General features: G+C 33.3%; 2 protein-coding genes across 2 annotated transcripts in view; both read left to right on the forward strand.

Annotated features, from left to right (window-relative positions):
- The first annotated feature begins 1,637 nt into the window (after positions 1–1,637).
- LOC130897596 (zinc finger BED domain-containing protein 5-like) lies at positions 1,638–2,723 on the forward strand. Its single transcript, XM_057806531.1, has one exon. It carries the CDS (start codon positions 1,638–1,640, stop codon positions 2,721–2,723), a length of 1,086 nt encoding a protein of 361 aa, XP_057662514.1.
- Positions 2,724–5,081: 2,358 nt separating this feature from the next.
- Positions 5,082–24,740, forward strand: part of LOC130896946 (ionotropic receptor 25a) — a 49,970-nt gene continuing 30,311 nt past the window's right edge. The window contains exons 1-4 of the mRNA XM_057805368.1: positions 5,082–5,216; positions 14,577–14,726; positions 17,502–17,804; positions 20,478–20,676. Coding sequence (XP_057661351.1) covers positions 5,129–5,216; positions 14,577–14,726; positions 17,502–17,804; positions 20,478–20,676 — 740 coding nt within the window. The 5' untranslated portion in view covers positions 5,082–5,128. The remainder of the gene's footprint in view (positions 5,217–14,576; positions 14,727–17,501; positions 17,805–20,477; positions 20,677–24,740) is intronic.

Here is a 24,740-nt window from a genome sequence, read left to right on the forward strand (position 1 = left end):
CGCTGGATTGGTTCACTAATAAATACATTTATCACTTTTGATTCATTAAATGCCTAGACGTTCCATTCTTGATGAAAGATGCTAAATGAAAGAAATAAATGAATAAAAAGTGAACCGTTTGATATCACCTTTAAACTCAGCTGGGATAAATTCCTTGAAAAAAAGCTGCTGCCTTCCGGACTATAGTTAGTTAAAGATATTTATAATCTTACTATATGGAGTGTATCAAAATCTTTGTAAATAAGATAATACAAATGAGTTTCTAAAAATAATAGAGGCATAGCAGTCAGTCGATAGTTTTAATATAAAGTCCAGAACATAAAGATTGCGTAATGAACTTTAATTCCATATTCTACCATACTAAAATTGAAAGAACTGATCAAAGTTGACGAAGTAACCAAAGATGTTATACAACGAATAGTGTAAAACCGCCACACTCAAAGTGTGTTCCGCGGAACCCTAGGGTTCCGCGAAACCCCTGTAGGGGTTCCGCAAGAATTTAGAACTCAGTCGCCACCCAGCACAGTAAAGTAATTTCATCCTAACTTGAAACAGTGCATTTTACGAGGAGAGTTTAACATCACGCCGCTCTTCAATAAAACTTTATGGCAAACCTATTGCAAGTTCTTCACTTACACCGATCCCTGTACAAAATACGAGAGTCAGAAGATTAAAAAAATATATCTTTACAGTAGCCCAAATATTTATTCAGGACGGCACGCGCCTAGATAAAAAGAATAGACTTAATACTTAAGTTTAAGGTGATTTATTTATGCTTTATGTCTCACCGATGAGATCCGCAAGCCGCTTTAGCCTTTGTCTTGATGAAAACCGACCGCCGATATCTACTTGTGAGCGCGCAGTCACTTTGATAAAAGCCGCCGCTGAGATTAGACGCTATAGTTGTAAACAAGCGACTTTCGGCTATATAACTTCAAAACAAGTCGAGATTGTTTACACCGCATTTTTTGTGTTTCTATTTTTATTTCGGCTTTTTATTTATCAAAGGCGCCGACTCGAGTATTTTTAAGAATGTTCGAGATCGAGGCTAGGACTATAAAAGCGACGACCGCGCTTCGACACTCGAGTCAGTCGACGATTAGCGTTCGGAGCGATAAGTACCTATTTGCTAGAAACGAAGTTTTTTTTGTTCTACTGCTGTATTCTGATTGTATCAGTTTTGTACATATCTTCTTTGGACTAAACTCTTCTACTCAGTAACGATCGTGTGTTAATTTGACCCCACCACCCTGACAAGTAATTATTAATAAAGAAGAATAGAACGTTGGCTTAAAGGCGTTAAACGTGTTGCAACAACATCTTCTAACGAAGCCGAATGTTCAAAAGCAGTACGCGCGGAGTGTACAGCAATTATCGATGATAATGATGCAACGACGTCAAGTTCCACGGTTTCAAAGGCGAAAAAAAGGAAGTATTATGAATCATATATCAGTTTCGGATTTGTTGATTCCAACGGCTCACCTCTCTGCATGTTATGTAGTAAACTGTTTCCTAATAGTTCCATGGCACCTGCCAAGTTGCGCCGACATTAAGAAACTGTACACCCCGAGTCTAAAGACAAGAATAGAGAATTTTTTGTACGTAAAAAAGAACAGTTATTGGAAAGTCAAAAAACTATGATGCAAGTAACCCAAACTATCAATGAAAAGGTCACAAAGGCATCATATTTAGTTAGCTATCGCATTGCACAAGAAGGTGAAGCGCACACTATCGCTAAGATTTTAATAAAACCATGTGTGTTAGATATAACAAAATGTATGCTCGATGAAAAATCTGCAAAGCATCTTTCTACTGTGCCACTATCAAACGATACTGTTTCACGTCGAATTCATGATCTGGCAAGCTACTTCAAACAAGAGCTAGTTACACGTCTACAAAAAACACGATTCGTCTTGCAAATGGATGAGTCTACTGATGTCGCTGGTCTGGCTATCTTGCTGGTTATCGTGAGATATCCATATGAAAGTTCTTTTGAAGAAGACATGCTTATGTGTTCACCGTTGCCCACAAACACTACCGGAGAAGAAATTTTTACTAAAATAAATATATTTTTTGAAGAAAATAATCTCAGTTGGAACGATTGCATTGACATTTGTACAGATGGGGCCAAGGCAATGACGGGTAAAACAGCAGGAGTCGTGTCACGAATACAAAAAAAAGCACCTAATTGTGGTTCCAGTCATTGTCTCCTGCATAGACAAACACTAGCAATGAAGCAAATGCCATCAAACCTAAAACTAGTAATGGATGAAGCGGTACAAATTATTAATTTTATCAAATCACGACCACTACAATCCCGATTGTTCTCATTATTGTGTGAAGATTATGGTAGCAAACATAAAACACTGCTGCTCCATACAGAAGTGCGACGGCTGTCTCGGGGTAAAACTTTAACAAGGCTATTTGAACTTAAAGCCGAGTTACAAATGTTCTTTTCAGATACTTCTTTTAGTTTGAAAGACCGTTTGTATGATAAAACTTGGTTGTTCCGACTGTCTTTCATGGCGGATATCTTTCAAAAACTGAACGAATTAAATTTATCATTGCAAGGTAAACAGACAACAGTGTTCCAGGCCTGTAACAAAATAACTGCCTTTAAAAGAAAATTAGATTTTTGGATTATTTGCGTTAGTAAGAGAGAAATAAAAATCTTTACGTTACTCAGTGAGTTTGTTAGCGATAACGACTCAGAAATGTTTTAAGATGATATATTTGAAGAATTGGTCCAATATCTCACTTCGATGCGCGCATCTTTTGAGAAGTATTTTCCCGAAGAACAGAATACAAAATTGAAACTGAATTCATGGATTCATAATCCTTTCTTACCCACCTTGCAAAAGCTCGAAAGTATGTCAAATGAGATATATGAATCTCTTTTAGAAATGTCATCAGACACAAGTATGGAGTCATTGTTCAAAATGACATCTCTCAACGATTATTGCTGCAGAATCCGTGATGAATACCCAATGCTTGCCAAAATGGCTCTGAATATTCTTCTTCCATTTCCAACAACATATTTGTGCGAAACAGGATTCTCAACCTATGCAGCCACGAAAACAAAATACCGGAATAGACTGGACGCCGAACCTGATATGAGACTTCAACTGTCTTCTATCAAACCTGATATCAACCAATTAATGAAAAATAAAAAACAGTTTCATACCTCCCATTAGTTATTTTTTTTTCTTTTTTAATATCTTCTATTTCTATTATTATTCTTGTTATGTAAGTAAGTAATAAGTATATGTTACATTCTACGTTTATTATGCTTATTAATAAACAATATACTTTTAGAGATTATTGTTTTATTGTAGGGTTCCGTCAAGTATTTCGCTTTCCAAAAGGGTTCCGTCACTAAAAAAGTTTGAGAGCCGCTGGTGTAAAACTTTTATAAAGACAATTTAGTGCCAATAATAGACATGATTAAGAACAAATTTAGAATTTGGAAAACAAGTTTATTATTAATAGCATTACAAGACATAGACATACATAATTTAGATTGCTTTCTTTTTATTTTGTGTTCAATCCTACAGAAATGGTTTGGACTGTATTAAAAGCAAACCAATCAAATATAAACTTTTGCCTACTTTAAATGTGGTATTGATTGAAAACACCAGTCAAGTTATATTTGAATTTTACAATGATATATGGAAACATTGTAGTGAACACGTAATGAAAATATTCTTAACACCTGTAAAGCTCATAATAATATGAAGATTCTACATCTGAAGAGTTTTGCTTTTCAGATTAATCAATACCTTAAAAGTTTTTCAAATATTTTGATAAAAACTGGCCTTCACGATCGGTCATCATCTTCAATGAAAAATTTACCTCTTTTAAAGCTTGCAGTCTAATTTTTCACGGTCGCATACGAAGGACATTGATCACCAAGGGTATTAAGCATATCTTCGTAAATCTGCTTACCTGTTAACCCTTTTAAATACAGGTACTTGATGATGGCTGGATATTCCAATTTTTCTTTTAATTTATTGCGTAACTCTGGTTTACTTTTTTGACGTCAAACTCTACACTGACACTTCTAATAAGTTATTGTTCGTTATTATGGATACCGCATGTAAACAACATGATAAAGCTTATTCTCTGAATAAATCACTTTATAAATGACACAAAGCAGATCGGATACTGGAAGACGAAGCGTGGAAAAGAGTAAAAGCGAAAGACTCCTCTCTTGGAGAAAAAACTGCTGCTTTGTTAGTAACAGTTGGAGTGAAGGTAAAAAGAAAACTGAGAATGGGTTGTCGCTGAAAGAAACGTGTAATTTGAATATTTTTTAATAATTTATGTGCTAATACAAATCTGGTAACAAGGTCTAGTTAAAAAGTTTAACGAAACTGAAGTAAAATATTTATCCAAATCATGGTGCAGAAAACCTTCAACAACTGAAGACAAATCTTTAAATGTTTGTGTCATGTTAGAAGTAGATCCACATTTGTGAAGTAAAAAACTACGAATTTTGGAAAAAATGAAGTAAAGGTGATTACAGCAGATGCTCGAAATGTTGTCCATTTACTTCAACACCACAAGCCATGCGATTTTTAAAACTTTGCAATACATTTTGCAACATCTCTGACTGCTAAAAATATACTTACTTGGATTTGGCAATATCCGAGCCATTTGAATTAACAAAGTTCATTATTTTTACGGAAAAAGTAAAGATCTGGCCGTATCACAAGACTCTTGCGTACAAAAATTTATAAAAATTGTACAACCCGTTTCCGAGATAATTGAGTCGTTCCATTCATAAAAATCACTCTGTATAATTTCAATATAAAAATTCTGTTACAACATTATTTTAACAATGGGACGTCGCTGATGATGATTTTTCTCTTCAATTTGTACTAAAAATAATTTAAATTTACAAGTGCAAGCTTACCTATTAGATGATAGTTTATATCTTCATTATATTCGAGTTTTAGTCTTAGTGCGTGCCTGGTTCACACAGAAAATTAAATATTAATCGAATGTATTGGATGTGTACATTCAAAAGCTTCCTATAGCAACCCCTATTAATGGAAGATATGTGGCTATATGTGAATATTACTTATAATCGATTGCTTACATCGAATAGAACACATTTCTTTCAAAAATGTTAATTATAGAAAAGTTTTCTATATTTTTGCTGATAACTTTATTCTTACGAACCAACAGTCAAACTTCGCAAAATCTTAATGTCTGTAAGTATTTTTATACAATTATCAATTGACGAGTGTAGTGAACAAAAACCAGTTTTTTGACTAAATTTTGATAGCACCTTTCTCAGTTTTTATTCTCTCTTATACGAATGCGTAATCTTTTAGAGCAGATGATTCATACATTACTTAAGTATTCTAATAACTCATATGCCTTTTTGAAATTGTTTCGAAATATATTCTTGTTTTTAGTCTATATACTTAGTTCAGTGATGTTCTAACCGTTTTTATATACACACAGATGCCGCTTTCTTCCTTTTTACAATCGTGTTCTCCAACTATCTCTGCCCTCTCAGTCTCCGTCTTCTAAATCTCTCTTCCTCTTTGCTTCATCGACGCTATCTCGCTAAGATTTTCAGGACCTTTCTCGTTTTCTTCTATCCTTGGAACTCTAGTCAGCAACTCTTTTAATCCATTTGGTATTTTCTGATCTTCTTACGTGGCAAGACCAGAACGATTGTTTTTTCTCAATAAATTAGATATCACTTTTAATCATGTTTATCCGTCTGCGTACATATCTAATTATTCTTTATTATGTAAACTCTCGTCAATTCGCAACTACTACGCCAATGATTCATTTTTAACGCTGTGATTTTATTTTCATTCCTTTCATTAATCATCCAGTTTTTAGCGTTGTATCCCATTATACTCTAAACCATTGTGCTGTATCTTCCTCTTTTATTTTTTCTGTAAGGTGTCTATTCCATAGCATATGGTTCAGTTGTGTGATGCACCTTGAAGAGTTCCTTTCTTATTGTAGACCTTCGAGCTGTGAATCCTGCTGTTCTTCACCTATTTAACCTTATATATTTTCTTCAATCCTGTTTCTAAGCCACATCCCACGATAGTTCTTACATAGTTTGCGATCTCCTTTTTTTGAAAAACGATATCATGTATTCTTGCTGCAATTCTTCCAGTATGCTTTGTCCATTTATGGAATAGATTTTTTCCTAAAAATAGCCAGTGAATGCGGTGCGTGGTCAACCAATTCGAACTGTGTGAGAAGGAGAGTTATTCTGATGGAAAAGCATTTTCATTTTCTTCAAATGCGGTTACTTTCTTGCAATTTTTCCCTTTACCTAATCAAGCAATAATACTCTCTTGTTATTGTTTCACCTTTTTGAAGATCTTCGATGAATCCATCACTATCTCGAAGAGAGGTAGTCATCACTTTTGCAGCCGATAAAGCCGTTACTGGATTTTTGGCCTGTAATTTCAAGAGTTTAGTGGTAGAGCTAGGCTTCATCTAGAGATATGAGTCCACACGAAAATTCCGAAAAATTTTACTTAAGCTGCGTCAATAAGGCCTGGGAAATGTTCATTCGAATGCGCTTTTGGTCTAAAGTGAGCAAACACGGCACCCACCACATGCATAATTCATTCATTCATCCTTCTAACATTAACTTGATGGTCGTCCGGTGCCATTTGATGAACTTTTTCGATGATATTGCTGCTTTTCACAGTTTTTGGCGTCCCTAATGCTCGTCGTCAGCTGATCTGGCTGATGACGACATCCAGCTACCCAATATTCAATTGTCGTAATTCACGGTGCAGAGTCTCGGTCGGTAAATAGTATCGAGCTCCTCTCTCTTTTGCTTAGGCGTATTGCCTTTCAAAAACAACAATTCAGTGACAACTTGATACTCGATTTTTTCCACTTTTAGAACAATCTTATCAAACTCCTCACTTATACCATTGTCAAACAGAAACTGAAATCTTCAGCTTGAGGTCAGAAACTTTACAGACAGCCGTCGTAGGTATTCGATATTACTGCTCGAATGAAAATATGATTTTTGTTTTTTCTAAATCCTACTTGATATTTAGGCAACATTTTATTCCTTCCTTAATAATTTGTTAGTCATATGATAATGAGTCAGCATTTGAGAAATCTAAATTAAGTTCGGTATGTAAGGTGTCTTTTGTTGATATATGAAAATTTTTGTAATAACCAAATATTAGAATTAGGTATTTACAGGGTGTTTCGCATAAGAAATGACATAGAGCAGAAGCCTGTGAGGGAGCATAAATATTGGGGGAAATTTACTATTGTCATTTTTCAGAAAACTCTAATTTTCAAGAATACGGCGATATGTAACCAAGGATATGTTTTCAAGAAAATTATTTGAAAAGTTACAAAAAAATCTAGAATTAGCCCTGAATGTATACATCAAATTTGACAATTTGCAATTCAGTTTTTATAGTAATTGAATTTTCATAATTTTTTTCTCTTAGACACAAAATTATTCTTCGCCGAAAATAAAAGCCTATTCTGGCCATTAGCTGATAATCAATTTGTTATTACATTGCATTGTCTATAATGCGATTGCACAATTCCTCTCACGAAACAACTGAAGGAGAAAAAGTTATTACATTCAATAAGGTCTGGTGAGCAGGGAGAGGCCAATCTTGAGGACAATTATTTCTTCGTCTAATCGACTTATTTGGAAATTGGCGCCTTAAAAAGTCTCTTAAACTGACGCTAAAATAGTGGTGTTCCATCATCCATAAACCAATGTTCCAATATCAATAATATTAGCGAAACGTCAAATAAATTCAGTTATACATACCGGGTGGTCCATTAGTGTGTGGAAGTGCAATAATTTGCTTAAGATAAAATATACAAAAAAAATTTTTAAATAAAAGTTGTTATATTTGAACAGATACATATTTCTAAAATATTTTGAGGTTCAGCCTAACCGTAACAACATGAAGTAAAGTTTTTTTTATAGGACAGCCTGTATATTTGTTTACCATTTAGCGTAAAATTCTGCATCTAGCCTTATCTTTTCTTTTCCCATAAATTGTGACGTTGCCAAGTTGGAGCGAAAAATATGAATATTTGACGAAAATTGGTGCACTATAAACGCTTCCTAGTAAACGTTATTAGTGAGAAGTAACTAAACTTGTTTTTTTTGAACAGAGTAGAGGTTTCGTTTAAGGTTCGGGGTGTTTTTTTTATAATAGTTCAGTGGATAGATGATCTTGATATGCCAATCTGTCTAAATAAAACTCTAGAGCTATTATGCCGTTGATCGACAATGGTTTCCAAAACAAGTTCGTCATCTCGCATACTCATTTGAACAGGATGTTCTCGATTAAGACTAAAAAACTTTCCTGTTTCCGGGTCCATTTTTCAACATTAGAAAACGTATCTCTGAAGGGAAGTACGCGATTAGGAAACCTAACACCAATAACATATACACTAAATGAGAATTTTTCATTCTTTTAAAAAAATTATAACAATTTAATTACTAGAACAGCTGAATTGTTAATTTTGATTTATAAATTCACAGCCAACTCTTGACTTTTTTGTAATTTTTTACGTAAAATTATTGAAAACATGTCTTTGGTTATTCGACTTTACCTTGAAAATGACAAAGTTTTACGAAAATTTATAAGAGTGAAAGATTTTTGTGATAAAATTATCCATGGTTTGAAATTTTTTTGAATCTGATAGTTGAAAAACTTCTGTGAAATTTTAAGGTAATTATCTCCCCAGAATGGTTCAATCACCTTCTACTTGATTGACTTGAAGTTATTAACAGTCTCATACGGTGTATCAAATTTTTAAGTTAAAGGGTTGCAAAGGAATTAATTTTTTCGAAATTTTTAACCCAACTCATTATATTACCTCCTCCTCTATACGCCTCTGTTCTTTGTTTTTTCTTATGCGAAACATCCTTCATATTTAGATATTTGTTTTTATTTAAATTGAAATTTGTTCAAAATTCGTTAGCGTTGGTAATGTTTCCTAGCATTTTTAGTTTGTTATTGTGCTACCCATACTCTTATTTTTTATTTGCTTATAATATTTTTAGCAATTTAAAATAATGTTTTATTTTATGGGAAACGTTTATAAAAAAAGGAAAATGATGTACGGTTTGCTGTTATCGAAAATCTTCTAATAGCATAAGTACTTAATTTCATCCAAAAAATCAAATAGAAAACTAAATTTTTTAATAAATAATTTAGATAAGGATATATCCTTCTAAACAGGCGCAAAATACGAGGGTAGTTCAAATATACACCGGAATGTCGCTGTAAAAAATTTCATTATTAATGTAACGTTTTCGTATTTATATACACTCCTTCTATTCGATGAATGAAATAATATTCACTGTCTCTTACGTTCTTAATTTATCTACACACTATACAATACGCTTAACTTAGAAATAGACTAGAAATTATTTAGAGAAATTCTGTAAATAAACCGCCTGCTTTAATAATAAATTCTAAAAGGAAATATCAAAGGCGTGTCCGCTATTTCTAAAAAACAGATGAAAGGTGCGGCGCGATTTCGTCGAAAATTCTATTGTAATTGGACAGGGCCTGCCTAAGGACCCATTTCGAGAACTTGTTCATAGCAATAAGTTACCCAGCTGACTTTTTTTACAGTTTTTCTACATAGTCCTCACAATTTACACAATTTTGTCACTTCTCCGGAAGCTTTACGATATCTTTTTATAGTAGTCGCATGGTGACAAATCGTGACTATGGGGAGGGCGCACCAGTGTTTCACAACCCAATTCGTTCAACGTTTCCATCGTAAGATTCGTAAGTCGAGCTGTATGTGGTCTGGTGTTATCTTACAGCAATATCGCATTACGGATTGGAATATCACGTCGTTTTAATTTGTAGACAGGTTTCACCGTGTTTTTTAGAGGTTATTATAATACTGAGAGTTCATAGCTTGTTATTCATTCAGAAAATCAACCGCAATTACTCCTTTCATGTCCAAAAACATGGTACACAACACCTTCTCCGTTGTCAGTGTAGCCTTCGCGTTGAGTACCGCGCTTTTATCTTTCTTTCTCCACTCCATAGACGCACGTTTACTCTCCGTAATAAAGTGGTGTACAAAGTCTCGTCTGTGGTGAATATTTAGTGCAATAAATTTTCCCTTCCTCTGCATACCAATGCATAAGACGCCATGTAAATTTCCACTCAAAATTCAGAAGTCTTGGTACTAATCTGGAATTTTGCAGTAACCGAGCCGTTCATGAATTATTCGCTCAATACTACGCTGATTCCCAATGCTTCAGCTACATCGCGTAAAGTTCTGCATTGCACATTGTTGCTGAATGGCCAAAAAATTCAATATCTTGAGAACCAATTGATATAGAAACCTGGGGTTGGTATCATTCTGAAATTTGCATTAGATTGTTTTCTTGAAAGCAAATGCAACAAGTATTTGGAGTGTATATTCAAATTAAATAATACTACCATTTAAAATTGGAGCTTAGAAACTGGACAAAACTGGAATTTTGTAAATAATAAAAAGTGAAAGTAAAAAGTTGTTCAATTTGCAAAGAAACGATTTCAATTTCAAGGAAATTAGATTAACCAGTTCCTTAGCTGCATCACTGATTTCCGTGAGTCTCTAGTAGCTTGTATTCTTTGGTAGATATACGAGACATTTTCCTACTTTCTTGTGCCCAACAATATTTCGACTGGGAGAATCGATAACTGCATTATTTCAGCACCATGCAACAAAACACCGCGGATGGCATGAAGTACCATGGATACTTTTCAATAGCCATCTCGACTATTTCTTTTGAGAAGAGCTGGAATTGTTCTGGATCGATCATTGCATTACTATTTATGACTTCCCGTATCGTAGAAATATATTATTTAAGCCCATTAGGTAAAAACAAAGCAGTACAACAAACAAAGGATTACCCCAATCCACATCTAGGAGGAAGCCGAAGCTTTTTTTGTAATCATAGCTGTTCTCAATGCTTATTTAAAATTCGTAACTTATAACGTTTTAGGGCGCTCTAATTTTTTTGTTGCCCCGTGTGACTGATTTGTGGTGTATTTGACTATCGTAGAGCAGAAAAAAATTTGATAATATTATCCTCCCTCTTTTACTATTATATAGCACTCATTCAGAGTAATTCGTGATTTGGTCAAACTTCCATTATTCTGACAGTGGGTTTAAATTATTGGAATTATCCTTGAAATAAAAAAACCATGTTATTTCTAAAACTTGTAGCTTATAAAGTGTGAGAATCAGAAAGTAGATACTCGAAATCAGCGATCCTCCAATTGAGTTTTTCTACAGCGCTGATGTTCTCATCGGCAACACTTGTTGGGTGCGGCGCATGTGGCTAATTTGCTATATTTTCTCGGCCTTTTGGAAAGCGGAACACCAATCATACACTTGAGTCTTTGTGAGGCAGTCATCCTATTATCTTTGACCAAAAAACGAATAATGATGAGTTGCGGAACACTTACTGGTACATTCTTGTCGCTCATGGTTATAATTACTCTAAAAAGCGAGGTTACGTAGTCCAGCCTCTTCTCTTTTTCTCGCTATTTAGTAGACGTATCCATAGATGAACCACATCCTATATACAGTTCATGTGGTTCATGTGCCGTACTAAACGTACATGAAACAATAGTTTCCTTCAAATTCAAATCGTAATCGTTTTGGTTGAACTGTTTCGAAAAGTAACTGGACGAAAGTTGGTCTTGAATATACTTTCATTTTTCATAATGAGGAGAATGGGACTTCATAAATGAAACAAATAAATCAGTCAAATGACAATTTTGTATTACATTCGAAATAATACATATGGAAAATTCAGAGCATGGGATGGCTCTAACACCCAGATACGATATCTTGTCTTCTATTTTATACGTTCCCATGTGTAGTGCTCTGTAGTTACGTAGTTTTTCACACTTCGAGAGAAAATGTGGATAGAGGTTCCATTATCTGCGCAACAGAATCTGCAGGCTGCATTATCTGCTAATTCTAACGTCTTCAGGTGTCCATTGAGGCGACAGTGTCCTAGATAAATACATAATTATTATAAAACTACCACTATACCGGTATTTTGTACTTTCTTGAGTGTTTGTGTGCCATTTTCAGCAAGAGTTCATCTTTCATCTACACCTTTCAAAATTCTATTAGTTTTTTAAAATAATTGATTGAAACTGTATTCATAATAATATTTAACAAGTAAGTTTGCTTTTTAAGCATATCATGGTTATCACAAAAAAGAAATTCATAGTTGTTACTTGTTTTACCTTTTGCTAGTCCTACTGGAAGGGCTGGTACTTTATCTACAGCTTGAAAAAGTTGAAGGCTAAGGCACAAGTGCAGTTTCTGTAATACATACAGCTGTTACATGTGTGGAAATTTAAAGGTTTACATTTAACTTACCTTTGTCTTTGAAGAGCTGTGTTTTTTGTCTATTTACTCTAATAGGCCTAATGGAGTACTCGCAATTATGTCTACAAATATTATTAATATAGACTCTTATTACGAACATCTTGTAAGTACATCTATAATATCTACCTCCAATTTTTTCTAGTGTTTGAATGTTTTATTTGCGGTGAAGACCAAAAGTTATAAGTGGAGTCTCCGGCAACTGTTTAATCAATCAATTGTGTTACTGTATTTTTGAACAATAGCAAAAATGAAAAAATACTTTACTAGGAAAATGTAGGGATGGCACCGCAATCTTTACTAACCCCAAACTTTGGCATTTTGTTCTAAACATAAAGAGCTGACTTTTTTTGGATATATTTTCAAATTTTCTGTTATGTTGCCCATAAAATCAGCCAGGGTTAGCCAGACAACTGGGCATCAGAAAGAGCAAACCATTTCAAAATAACTTTGTGAACTGTATGTGAATAAGCCTTTTTTCAGGCTGAACTATGCATCTACTATATTATGTGAAATGTCAATGGTGTTCTGTGATAATCTCGACATGATAACCCTAGTGTTACCTACCGTCAAATCTATAAACGTTTTAGTAGTTTTCATGAACGATCATTTTCTCCTCCCGCACCAGCGATTTTCCATACCCTGGATGTATCTACCTAGTTTTTAATTTTCGCTTGACTGCACTGTGAACAAAGTCACACTTAATCTTGGAGTTATGGTAATTCCATATTTCTTGGACAAGTTCAGAAAGGCATTAGACAGAATCTCGTATCTATATTGATACGTCTAGCCATCTGGAATAATTACTATAAGTTTCTTTTGAGTGTGGGCCCAAGGGCCGAGGAAACCTGACCCTGCTCCTATGAAACTTAATTTTTCGCGCGTTAATTAAAAAATTCTGGTTTATATTCGGGCTACTCTCGTATAAATTAAGCAATTTTTCTGTTTCATAACCTCAGTACTTTACACACATCCGATTAAAATTTATATATTCCTTTTTTTTATTAATCAAATTACATTTTTCCATTAAAATATTTAATCCCATCGGTGTTAAAGAGTGAAAAAATTAAATTTACTCTAGTAAGAAATTAGTTAAGTGGTTCTATGGTTTAATAGCGGTATTTTGAGGTTCTTTTATTATTACCAACTCATTGTAACTTCAACTTTAATGAAAATATAATGCGTTGTTCCAGATCCATGTTTTCGCACTGCCTCACTAAAGCTTGTTTCTAATCATGATGATGAGGTCAGTGCAGTAAATAACCTTTTCTGCGCCCTGTGCGAGCTTCTAAAACTGCGCCCTTGTTTTTTAGATATTATAGGTACCCTAGCTAGAGCAATGCTATATACAGGCCAACTTTATTTCATTCAGAGTGATAAAATGAAGCACAAGTACCTTGGTGTTGGTGGACCACTGATCTAATATTTTGGAAAAAAAATCTATTCTTTTTAAGAACTAGAGCTGATGTGAGCAAACAAGCAGACGAGTTATTTGAGTAGACCATTCGCCCACTGTGTCTCACTCACTAAAACGTGCGCTTTCAACTGCGCTGTATCACCCTCTTCCCAACCCATTATAATTCAATCAAATGATGACTGTAGCTCAGTCTATTTTGACAACAATGATTATTTATAAAGATACTTTGGAATTGAAATGTTTATTTTTCTTTTGTTTTATTTACAAAAAATTTTTTTTCCTTTATGGTGTTAATTTTGAAATTTCGTTTTCCAGAAAAAAAACGAATGGGATACAAAAAGGGCTCAGCTCACGTCTGGTACCCTGTTTAAACCAAACGCACTTACAGGCAGTTACATTTTACTCGTCTATTCAAGTTTTATAATTTAATATTCAGTTGTAGCAATTTAACTAGGTATAATAATTAATTTTTTCAAGTGCTAAGTAGGACTAAAGTCAAGTGCATCTGTCTAAATGTGTAAAATGCCATCCAATTTATGATGATTCGATTGCCTTTTATCGAATTCTTTCTCGCATAAGATAAACATATTTTCAAAAGTATTTATAAAAATAATAAATTTATAAAATAAGGTATCTACGCATATGATAGACCAAACAAAATTGTCGGCAAGGTTTTTTGTAATCTGCAATTGCAACTTACATATATACGTATTATGTATTTCACAAATTGAATTTATTTTTATATCATTTCAAGTGTTCGTGAATGAAGAGGGAAATGAAGTAGCAGATAAAGCGTTGGATGTCGCTTTAACATACCTGAAGAAAAATAGTAAATTAGGTATAAGCGTTGACATAAGAAGAGTTGTTGGAAACAGAACTGATTCAACTACATTTTTGGATGCACGTAAGATTTACATGATCTAGTTTTGCTTAACTTACAATTTGTGCTAATACTTTACATTACTTTAATATACTCAGTTTGTAGAATACCTTAAAGAATTTTCGTAGCAATGTAAACACTTTAGAAGATTGTTTTGTAATCATAAGTTGTCGGTATTATAATTTAAGTTTGAAATTCGTAAACTTTAATTTTGAAAAATGGTTTGATTAACAGAAAGGTAATAACAGTTTGGAGAGCACAGAAATGAATAGTTGTAGAAAATTGCGTACATTACCGAAGTTATTTCCTTACAATCGTCCTACCAAGATAGTTACAAATGAATTAATCCGTTTAAAGACGTCCTAGAACTTCGAGGACGAATCATAGATTAAAGGAGGGAGGAGAAATGTAATACTTAGTCAGCTAATGAAACCGCTAGGACTCGACGCGACGCAATAGAAAATTGATGTAAATTCCAATAAATCTTAACATCTTAGGCTCCTTCTATTATTCAGATTCATGTGTAAGCAGTTGCTTTGCACAAAATCATTTCGTATACAAAGACTGTTTGTGTCATTCTGTGAATAATTTTTTTTTAAAAGTTTGACGTATAACAAATATTGATATACAGAGTAAGTTTTATTGATTAAACGCCTCAATTATCTTAGAAACGGCTTGTACGATTTTTATAAATTTTTGTGGGTCTTGTGATACGGCCGGTATTATGGTGGTATCTACTTTGTTGTCAGATCTTTCCTTTTTCCGGAAAAATAATGAACTTTGTTACTTCAAATGAATTACCCTATATATTTTGTGTTTTTGGAAGTCCTTAAGAAATACTGATTATTTTTCATGTAATATTTTCTATATCTAAATGCCACTATTTCGGAATTATAGCAACATTTACAGTATCTCCACCAAAGTTTACAATAAATATTGTACATTTAGATGGCTACGATTAAATAGACTCGTTTATTTTGAATATTCTTTAATAATTTATGTGCTAATTGAAATCTGGTAACAAGGTCTAGTTAAAAAGTTTAACGAAACTGAAATAAAATATTTATCCAAATCATGGTGCAGAAAACCTTCAACGACTGAAGACAAATCTTTAAATGTTTGTGTCTGTTTATAAGTAGATTCACATTTATGAAGTAGAAAAGTTACGATAATTACGAATTACGAAACGAAAGCATACAGTAAAGGCGATTACAGCAGATGTTCATTGTCCATTTACTTCAATACAACAAGATTTTTAAACCTTTGTGCAGTACATTTTACTACACTGCTCAATTCTTTTCGTCTCTATGGTAATATTATCTTCTAATTACTGAATATTGGCAGGTTTTGTTTTATAAGCGATGTTTTTAATCGACTCCACATGAGTCATATCAGGTGATCGCGGGAGCCATTCGATAAAATCACGCCTTCCAATCCATCTTCTGGGAAACAAATTATTTAAGTATAGTGAGGTGGGGCACCATCTTGTTGTAGCCAAATATTGTCGTTTGGGATATTGTTATTATCTGAAAATTTCTAATATTGGAGTTATTTTTAAATGTAATTGAAAATACTTACTTGGATTTGGAAATATCCGAGTCAATTCAGGTATAATACTATTTTCCAATAAATTTAAATACGTGGGACCATTTAAGTTACCCTCAATAAAAAAATATCAATTATTTTGTCGTCTATTATTCTAGCCCTTTTATTCAGTTTTTCGGGATATTGGGATTAACGCATACAACGAGGATTGTTACGTGACAATTATGCCGATTTACGTTTTCATTAATACAAAAATCGAAAAACACAACATTACTTGAAAAATTTTGATCGTTTTGTCTGAAACTCTTCACGTCTATCAAGATAGTCATCTGACAACTCTTGAAACATTGTTACTTTCTATGGATGGAATTTACTATCAAGTAAAATTTTTATTACGGATGTTTGCGAAATATCAAGTTCCCTGGATAGGACTCAAGTGTGGATTGTCTTCTAACAGGACACAAACATCTAAAGATTTCAGTTAATGCAGTTTTTCTGTGGCCTGATTTGGATAAATATTTTACTGGGCCAGTTTCGTTCAACTTTTTTCGGTTAGGATGAAAATTTTTAATGCCTATCACCATATCCTAGTATCAATTTGTTCTTTTTCAGATAAACGTCGAGTTCGACAATAATAATTTATTGAAACGTCAAATCATTTATTGTAGTCACCTAAATGTATTATTTTAACTTCTGCGGAGATAACGCAAATGTAGCTGTAACTCCGAAGTTATGGCATAGGAATCATTAAATGAAAAATAATAAAGATTTCGAAAAGTAAAACATATATATAGGGTGATCCATTTGAAATAAAGTTCATTATTTTTGCCGGAAAAAGGAAAGATCTGACAACAATGTGAATACTGCCATAATACCGACTGTATCACAAGACTCTTATAGACAAAAATTTATAAAAATCGTACAAGCCGTTTCCGAGATAATTGAGGTGTTTTATACATAAAACTCATTCTGTTAAACCTTTGCCGTAAAAAATGTGCTATAACAAAAGCAGTTCCAAGTTATGGTTTTATAGACGTATTAGGTGTGTTTGGCATAATTCGTGCATCAATGTTCATGATACTCATAAGACCTATAATCATGTGCAACCATAAAAGAAAAATTTGTCATTCAGATGAAATTTGTTGGTATTCGAACTTGATAGTAACCAATATCCATCGCAGCGTTAATGTATATAGCTTTTAGAATAATTTTCAAGATATAATTATTTGTCAAGATCCAAATTCTCATTTTTAGTTTGTAGCACTTATAATTCAATGTTGGAGAGCAAATCCTATCCGTATCTGGTATTGGACACCACAATGGCAGGTCTTGGATCTGAAACGGTGAAGTCATTTACAGCAGCGTTAGCGCTACCAACTGTAAGTGCTTCTTTTGGACAAGAAGGAGATTTGAGACAATGGCGAGATATTGAGGAACATGAAAAAAACTATTTAATTCAAATATCTCCCCCGGCCGATATTATACCTGAAATCATTAGAACTATAGTTCTGTATCAAAATATTACGAATGCTGCCATTCTCTTTGACAAGTCGTTTGGTAAATATATTCATATCATCGTCATTATTATAAATGAAAAGTACTGAAAATAAAAAACTGTCTATTATAGTTGAGACTATAAGTTGATAGTCGAGGCGAGACAATAGACAGTTTTTCTCCGAAGTGCATATTTAACTTTTTTTTACCTCAATATATACGTTCCATTTTACGAACTATAATAATTTTATACAAAAAGTTTCTTGATTTAAAGTATAATAACGTTATTTCAATTATATTACTAAATTAAAACAATCTTTAATTCCCGTTGTCAAAGAAGATGTACGAGACAAGTTTTGATTATGGGTATTTGTTGATGCAGGTGTTTCAGTAAAACTACTTTGAACGCTTCCACTTTTGAAATTCTTTTTGATACGTTTGATACATTTCATCTAAAATGGAATAATCAATTTATCTCTTCAATAATCCGTCATGCGGCAGGTAGACCGACGCTGGTGCTAATCCGAGAGGCTGAAGATAAACCTAAAAAATCCAAGCTTACCAGCGAAACATTGCACGTCATCAATAATAACATTGGAAAATGTAACTCTCGAGTACTCTACAGCGGTGAAATATCACCAAAATAAATTTTACCTGCTTGCTCCGATGATGCAGAAGAGCTTTCCCAATCTATTGGACAAAAATAATAAAATCCCAGTGTTGAATCTAAAACGTCCTCTATCTACATTGTACAAGGCCTATACAAGGTTATAATCAAGTAAATTTTACTAAATTTGTGAAGACACTGTTTCTTATATTTGCTGTTGAGCTCTTCTAAAATTGTTTCAATTTTGCTTTTTATATAAAGTGCTCACAAAATTTCCATTATCTTTCATAATTTCCTTTTATTTGAGGCAAATTTTGTATGCTTATTTTCGTGTGAATTCGTATTTTATATTTATTTTAAAGAAAAAAACAAATAAAATAGAACAGATTTTTGTATGACTATAAGTAGTTATTCTTTGCCATGCCTCTCATCCCAAGAATTGCTACTCCACGTCATGGAATCCTGCGAACCTATTCACCTATTCAAGAAAAGTAAACAGCTTAGGATTGATCATAAACAACTATATTTGAGAAAAATCACAATTATCTCTCCAGTGATCATAGCTCTAACCCACGAAAATTAGTAATGTTGCTGATTTACTGGATTTAGGTAGTTCTCAGGGTGCTTTATCGATACAATGAAAGTTAACATTAAAATTTTGGCCACTAAGTGATATTTTTTGTTTAAATTTTCAAAATTCCGAATTTTGCAAATAACTCGAAATCTATGCCAAATATAAAAAAAAGGTTCCCTGTGATTTTTCCCTAAGAGCTATAATTTCTATGTGAAATGCGCACAAACTTCGAGGTCGCATCTTACTAAAAAGTTTTCGCGCCACGTAGAGTCTGAGGGAAATTACGTCCCCGGCTGAAGAAGAAACTGCTGAATCTCCTCGAAAACTCAATATTCCAGGACAACAATTCATGCTCGAATCTGATTCCTTAGACTTGGGGGAAGAAGAACTTTTTGACGGAGAGACCAGTCCTACAGGGGAAGAGTGCATTTGCAATTGACTTCTTATATTCGTTTTTTAATATTTTCTCTATTTTTGATAAATGTTTAAATAAAGTTCTCACAAGAATAACGTTTTTAAGGATTATCCCTGTCCCACACTACGTTTAGAGTACTTACAACAATCAAGGTTTTTAAAGGGGATTTCTGGCATTTGAGAGATTTTTTTTGGGTTAGGAAAAAATATATTTGAGCTTCTTCGAAGGTAATTTTCTGCTCGGTATCTTTTTCAGAAATTTAGCTCTAAATTTCAAGTTTTTTTGAGTTATCTGCAAAAAATGCACTGTTGAAAAAATCCAGTAACACGAAATTCGGTTTTTGTAAGAGTAATTTTGAGATAAGGAAAAAATCACAGGGTACCTTTTTTTCTAGAAAATTGTTTGAACTACATTTTTGATTCCTTCACTTTTTTCGAAATTCGGCATAAATTCCGAGTTATTTGCAAAATTCGAAACTTTGAAAACTCAAACAAAAATATATCGCTTAGCGGCCAAAGTTTTGATGTTAACTTTTACTGTATCGATAAAGCACCCTCAGAACTACCTAACTCCAGAAAATCAGCGACATAACTAATTTTCATGGGTTTTGGTTCTAATTGAGCTGTACTTACTAGACTATAAGCTATTGGTATATAAGACAATACTTGGATATACTTTAACATAAGTAATGCAGTTGCAAGGCTCAACAAATATTATCAAGAGGTATAATTTAAAAATGTTGAAGATGATAATAAATGCTCCATTGTATGCGCTCAATAGTATCATTGTAATATAATAAGGTCTCTCAGTTAGAGAAGAAAGTGACCAGTGAAAAGTAAAATGGAATGACTTTAGTTTCACCCCAATCAACTGGCCAAAAGTCTAGTATCGTAACCCATTAATTATTCAGCTTAATTAAATAACAGAATTAAATTGGAAAATATTTAATTGCTAAGCAAAACAGGTCTAATTGTAGCTGGCAGAACAATAGCCTACATGTTTAAAAACTCATATTTCATATCGATTTCTGATTTTCTTGAATATTAGAATATTTTTTGCCTTGTTTAATGTTGTCATTTCTAATCAGAATTGAGAAAATGCGTATTAACATGCAATTAATATAATTCTCGTTTTGTTTAGTAATGGATCACAAATATAAATCTCTTCTCCAAAATGTGGCCACCAGGCACATAATAACGCCCATTAAAAATGGAAATGAGGTTGTTGATCAACTGAGTCAACTTCGGAAATTAGATTTGTTAAATTACTTTATTTTGGGGAGTTTAACGAATATTAAGCGTGTTTTAGATGCCGCCGATTCGCTTAATTACTTTAACAGGTAATTTTTGTTTTGTTTTATTGTTCTTTTGAAGGATTTCAAATTAATGAATCGTCCCATTTAATTTATAATCCACTAATTCTATAAAATGAGCTCAAGAAATTTTTATCGTAACATGAAACAATAAAGTGGTATATTATTGCCTGAGGGTAGCAGTAACGGTAATCACTTCTTAATTTGAAAAATCCTTTATGCCCTTTCGAGCGTCAGAGTATTGGGGTTTTGAGTTTTCATTCTTCTTTCACCTATTTTTCTACTCTTCACGGTCCTTTGATACTTTTCCCTTTCTTCATCCTTCGTCTGCTACTTGATCTAGCCAAGTTTTTCTGAGTCTTCTTTTTCTTATGTCTTTTCATTTATGTCACTTATTAGACTTTGATGTGTTCGTCTCTTCATGTGTGCGTTCCATTGTAAGCATCTTTCTACTTTTTTTTTGCTATTTTCTTTGGTTAATTCATTTATTACTGTTATTTAAATGTGTTACTTTTGTTCAATACATGGGTTTCACATGTGTCAACTTTTGCTTCATTTTCTTAAATGTACCTGCTTTTCTATTACTATATTGTCAGTATACTTTCACCGATTCTTGGTGAATATTTTTTATCTTATTGATAATTGTTTTATTTTTTTATTTTTACTCGATTTAGATTTTAGATTAGTGGAATATTTTGATAATATGTGTACCAAACTTCCGTGTCTCTTTGGTTTGGGTTCATAATAAAAACAAACATTAGTTTAGAGTTTTCGAGGCATAGAATCCATTTATCGATGACCTAGATGACCGAAATTGATAATTCGATTTTACAAATGATTTTTTTGGAATGTGGGCTTAAGAGGGGAAAGAATAAAGTTAAGAGGAATGATAGTGCACGTTGTTATTTACATCATATCCGTCCTTCAAAACGACACATTGACACAGGTGTATACTTGACTCCTTCTCTACTCTATCTCTTCCTGATGGAGCTTTAGTTATACTCTATACTTCGAGTATTAGTATCTGCCTCTGTGTCCTTCAAATGATATTTGTGGTTGACCGTAAGGCAAGCGTAATCTTTCCAATAATTGAACATTATGATTGTTCCAAAAGCTGCCTTCCTTACCTTCCCATGTTTCATGAAACCTGGAAAGGTAAATGCATCGAGATGGAGACGTATATTGCTGGAAGCAGATCTTGAGAAACATGGAATATATACAAGATCATAATAATATACAACATAGCAATGAAGGAGTAGGAAGAGGAACATTACGAAAAAGAACTTAGAGTAGTTAGAAATGAGATCATTATTCAGTCTTCTAAACGATATACAGTTCAAGGTACAGAAGAAATCCCTGAAGAACAAGTGATTAATTCCTTTAAAACCTTAAAAACCAAACAAGCTGCCGAACCTGGTGGTATCTCAGCAGAACTATTAAAAAATGGAACAAAGAAACTATGGCATATACTGAGAGTTCTATTTAATAAATATCTGAATAGAGAGAATGTACCAGATAAAGGAAAAAAGTTTGGATTACTCCTATACATAAAAAGAGAAGTAAGACCGACTGCAATAACTATCGATGTGTATCAGTGACTAGTTCCTTCAGCAGGTTATATGGCTCAATTGTGAACTGTCTAATCAAAAAAAGGTATCAACCATAGTTGATACCTTTTATATGGTATAGCTGATAGCTGATATAGTTTTAGCAACAGGCTGTGTTAAGATCAGGGCGTTCATGTATAGACCATATTTTTACATTGAACCAGCTGACTGAGAAAAAAATGGCTTTTCCCTGTTCGTTGACTTAACAAAACAATGTTCACCTCAGTAAAGTATGAAAAGTACTTGAAAAGACTTTACTAAAAGGAACTCTGATTTGAGCAGTACAGAAACTCTACAACCAATTTTTTTCTAGCTTCAGTGTAACAAAGGGATTGAGACAAGGCTGCAGTCTATCGCCAACGCTATTCAAAATCTATTTAGATAAAGATTTGGGACATTGGAGGAGATCGTGCCACGGAATGGGTATTCGACTCGAGTGATCATACAACTTTGTACACACTACATTTCGCAGATGACCAGGCTGTAATTTCCCAAGACAAAGAAGATTTGGGCTTCATGACTCGTCGACTAATATCAGAATATGAAAATGGGGATTTGAGGTCAACATGCAAAATATTACGAGGATGTATTGACATCTAGTTAGCCTAGACCAGTTCCATGCATAAACAAAATATTGCGTTACCATAGCAACGAACAATAACTTATTGGAAGTGTCAGTTCAAAGTTTGATGTCAAAAAAGTAAACCAAAGTTACGCAATAAATTAAAACAAAAAATTGTGAAAATCGAAAAATTGGAGTATCGAGTCATCATCAAGTACCTGTATTCAAAAGGTTTAAGAGGTAAGCTGATTTACGAAGATATGCTTAATACCCTTGGTTATCAATGTCCTTCGTATGCGACCGTGAAAAATTGGACTGCAAGCTTCAAAAGAGGTAAATTTTCCATTGAAGATGATGAAAGATCGGGAAGGCCAGTTTCTGTGCCAGTCCCCGAAATACCTGCTGGAAAAGTTCTTGCTTTAGTTTTTTGGGATTGCCATGGAGTAATTATGATTGATTTTTTGGATAAGGGTAGAATAATAACTGGAGATTACTATCCAACATTACTGACCAATCTACCGGAAAAAAATTAAAGAGAAAAGACGCGGAAAGCTATCCAAAGGTGTTTTGTTTTTGCAGGACAACTTCCCTGCACACAAACCTCATGTTGCCATGCAAAAGCTTCGTGATTTAGTGTTTGAATTACTAGAACACCCCCCTTATTCACCAAATTTGGCTCCGTCCGACTATCATCTCTTTCCTCAACTGAAAAAAAAGAAAAAAAGGTCGTAAATTTTCTTCCAACGAGAAGGTAATAAAAGCTGAGGAAGTATGGTTTGCAGAGCAAGAAGAAACATTTTTTTAAAGGTCTAGAAACGTTGCAGGTTCGCTGTAATAAATGTTCCAATTAAGAGGAGAATATATTGAGTAATAAAATATTTAGACATTGAAATTTTGTTCGGTTCTATAGTAGGCTAAGAATTTTTCAATGTATCCTCGTAAATATATCTGTGTCGGATCCGAAGATTTACAACTTAAGACTTAAAACAAATATCGATCACTGAAGAATACATGTATTTGGCAACAAGCAGCAGCAGAGCGAAATCAGAAATATAAGAACGAATAATAAATGAGAAAAATCATTACAGCACTTTACTATGGTCCGGTAAATTTTCAGAAGAAAAAAACATCAAATATTCAGCACAATTTTGAAGAACGTTGCTTAATATGGATGTGAAACGTGACAGCTGACGTCAAGAATGGAAAAAAAGACTATTATTCCTAAAAATGGATTTTTGGCGGCAAACAAAAGGAATTTCGAAACTCCAGCATATTCAAAATATAACAATACGAGAAACCATACGAAAAGCAACTTAGCTAGTAAGGCCATGTGAGAGGATGAGTGAGATAATACCAAAACAAATAATGAAAACCCACTTCATAAACAAGGAAGACCGAAAATGACCTGGATGAAAGGATTAAGCAAAACAATTTCATGTCGACGAGAAATCTTAGACCAGGGGATTGGGAGAACCGGGAGAAATGGAGATTGGGCACCACAAGACGTATATATATATATATATATATATATATATATATATATATATATATATATATATATATATATATATATATATATATATTATGATGATGATTTTCTTCAGAATGTGTCTCTATGGCGAATGTTTCCTTAGCATGTACAACGATCTAAAAATCTACATAACACCTAAACCTAAACCTAAACCATACAGTTTCGAGTTAAGCAAAGAGTATTTTTTTGCTAGAAAACGGATTGAAAAATCCATTTTTGTTATCTTTAGATTGCATTGGTTGTCCCTATAAAGGTTACGGATTGTTAACCATTGAGCATGAGTCTCTTATTTATTCCGTCAAACATATGGACATACGTAATCATCCATTGAAAAATTCATAATGTATAATTTAGATAATATACTTAAATATAAGTTCTGATTTCACAAATT

Source organism: Diorhabda carinulata, chromosome 8 (genome assembly GCF_026250575.1).
Source record: "Diorhabda carinulata isolate Delta chromosome 8, icDioCari1.1, whole genome shotgun sequence".
Classification (NCBI taxonomy): Eukaryota; Metazoa; Arthropoda; class Insecta; order Coleoptera; family Chrysomelidae; genus Diorhabda; species Diorhabda carinulata.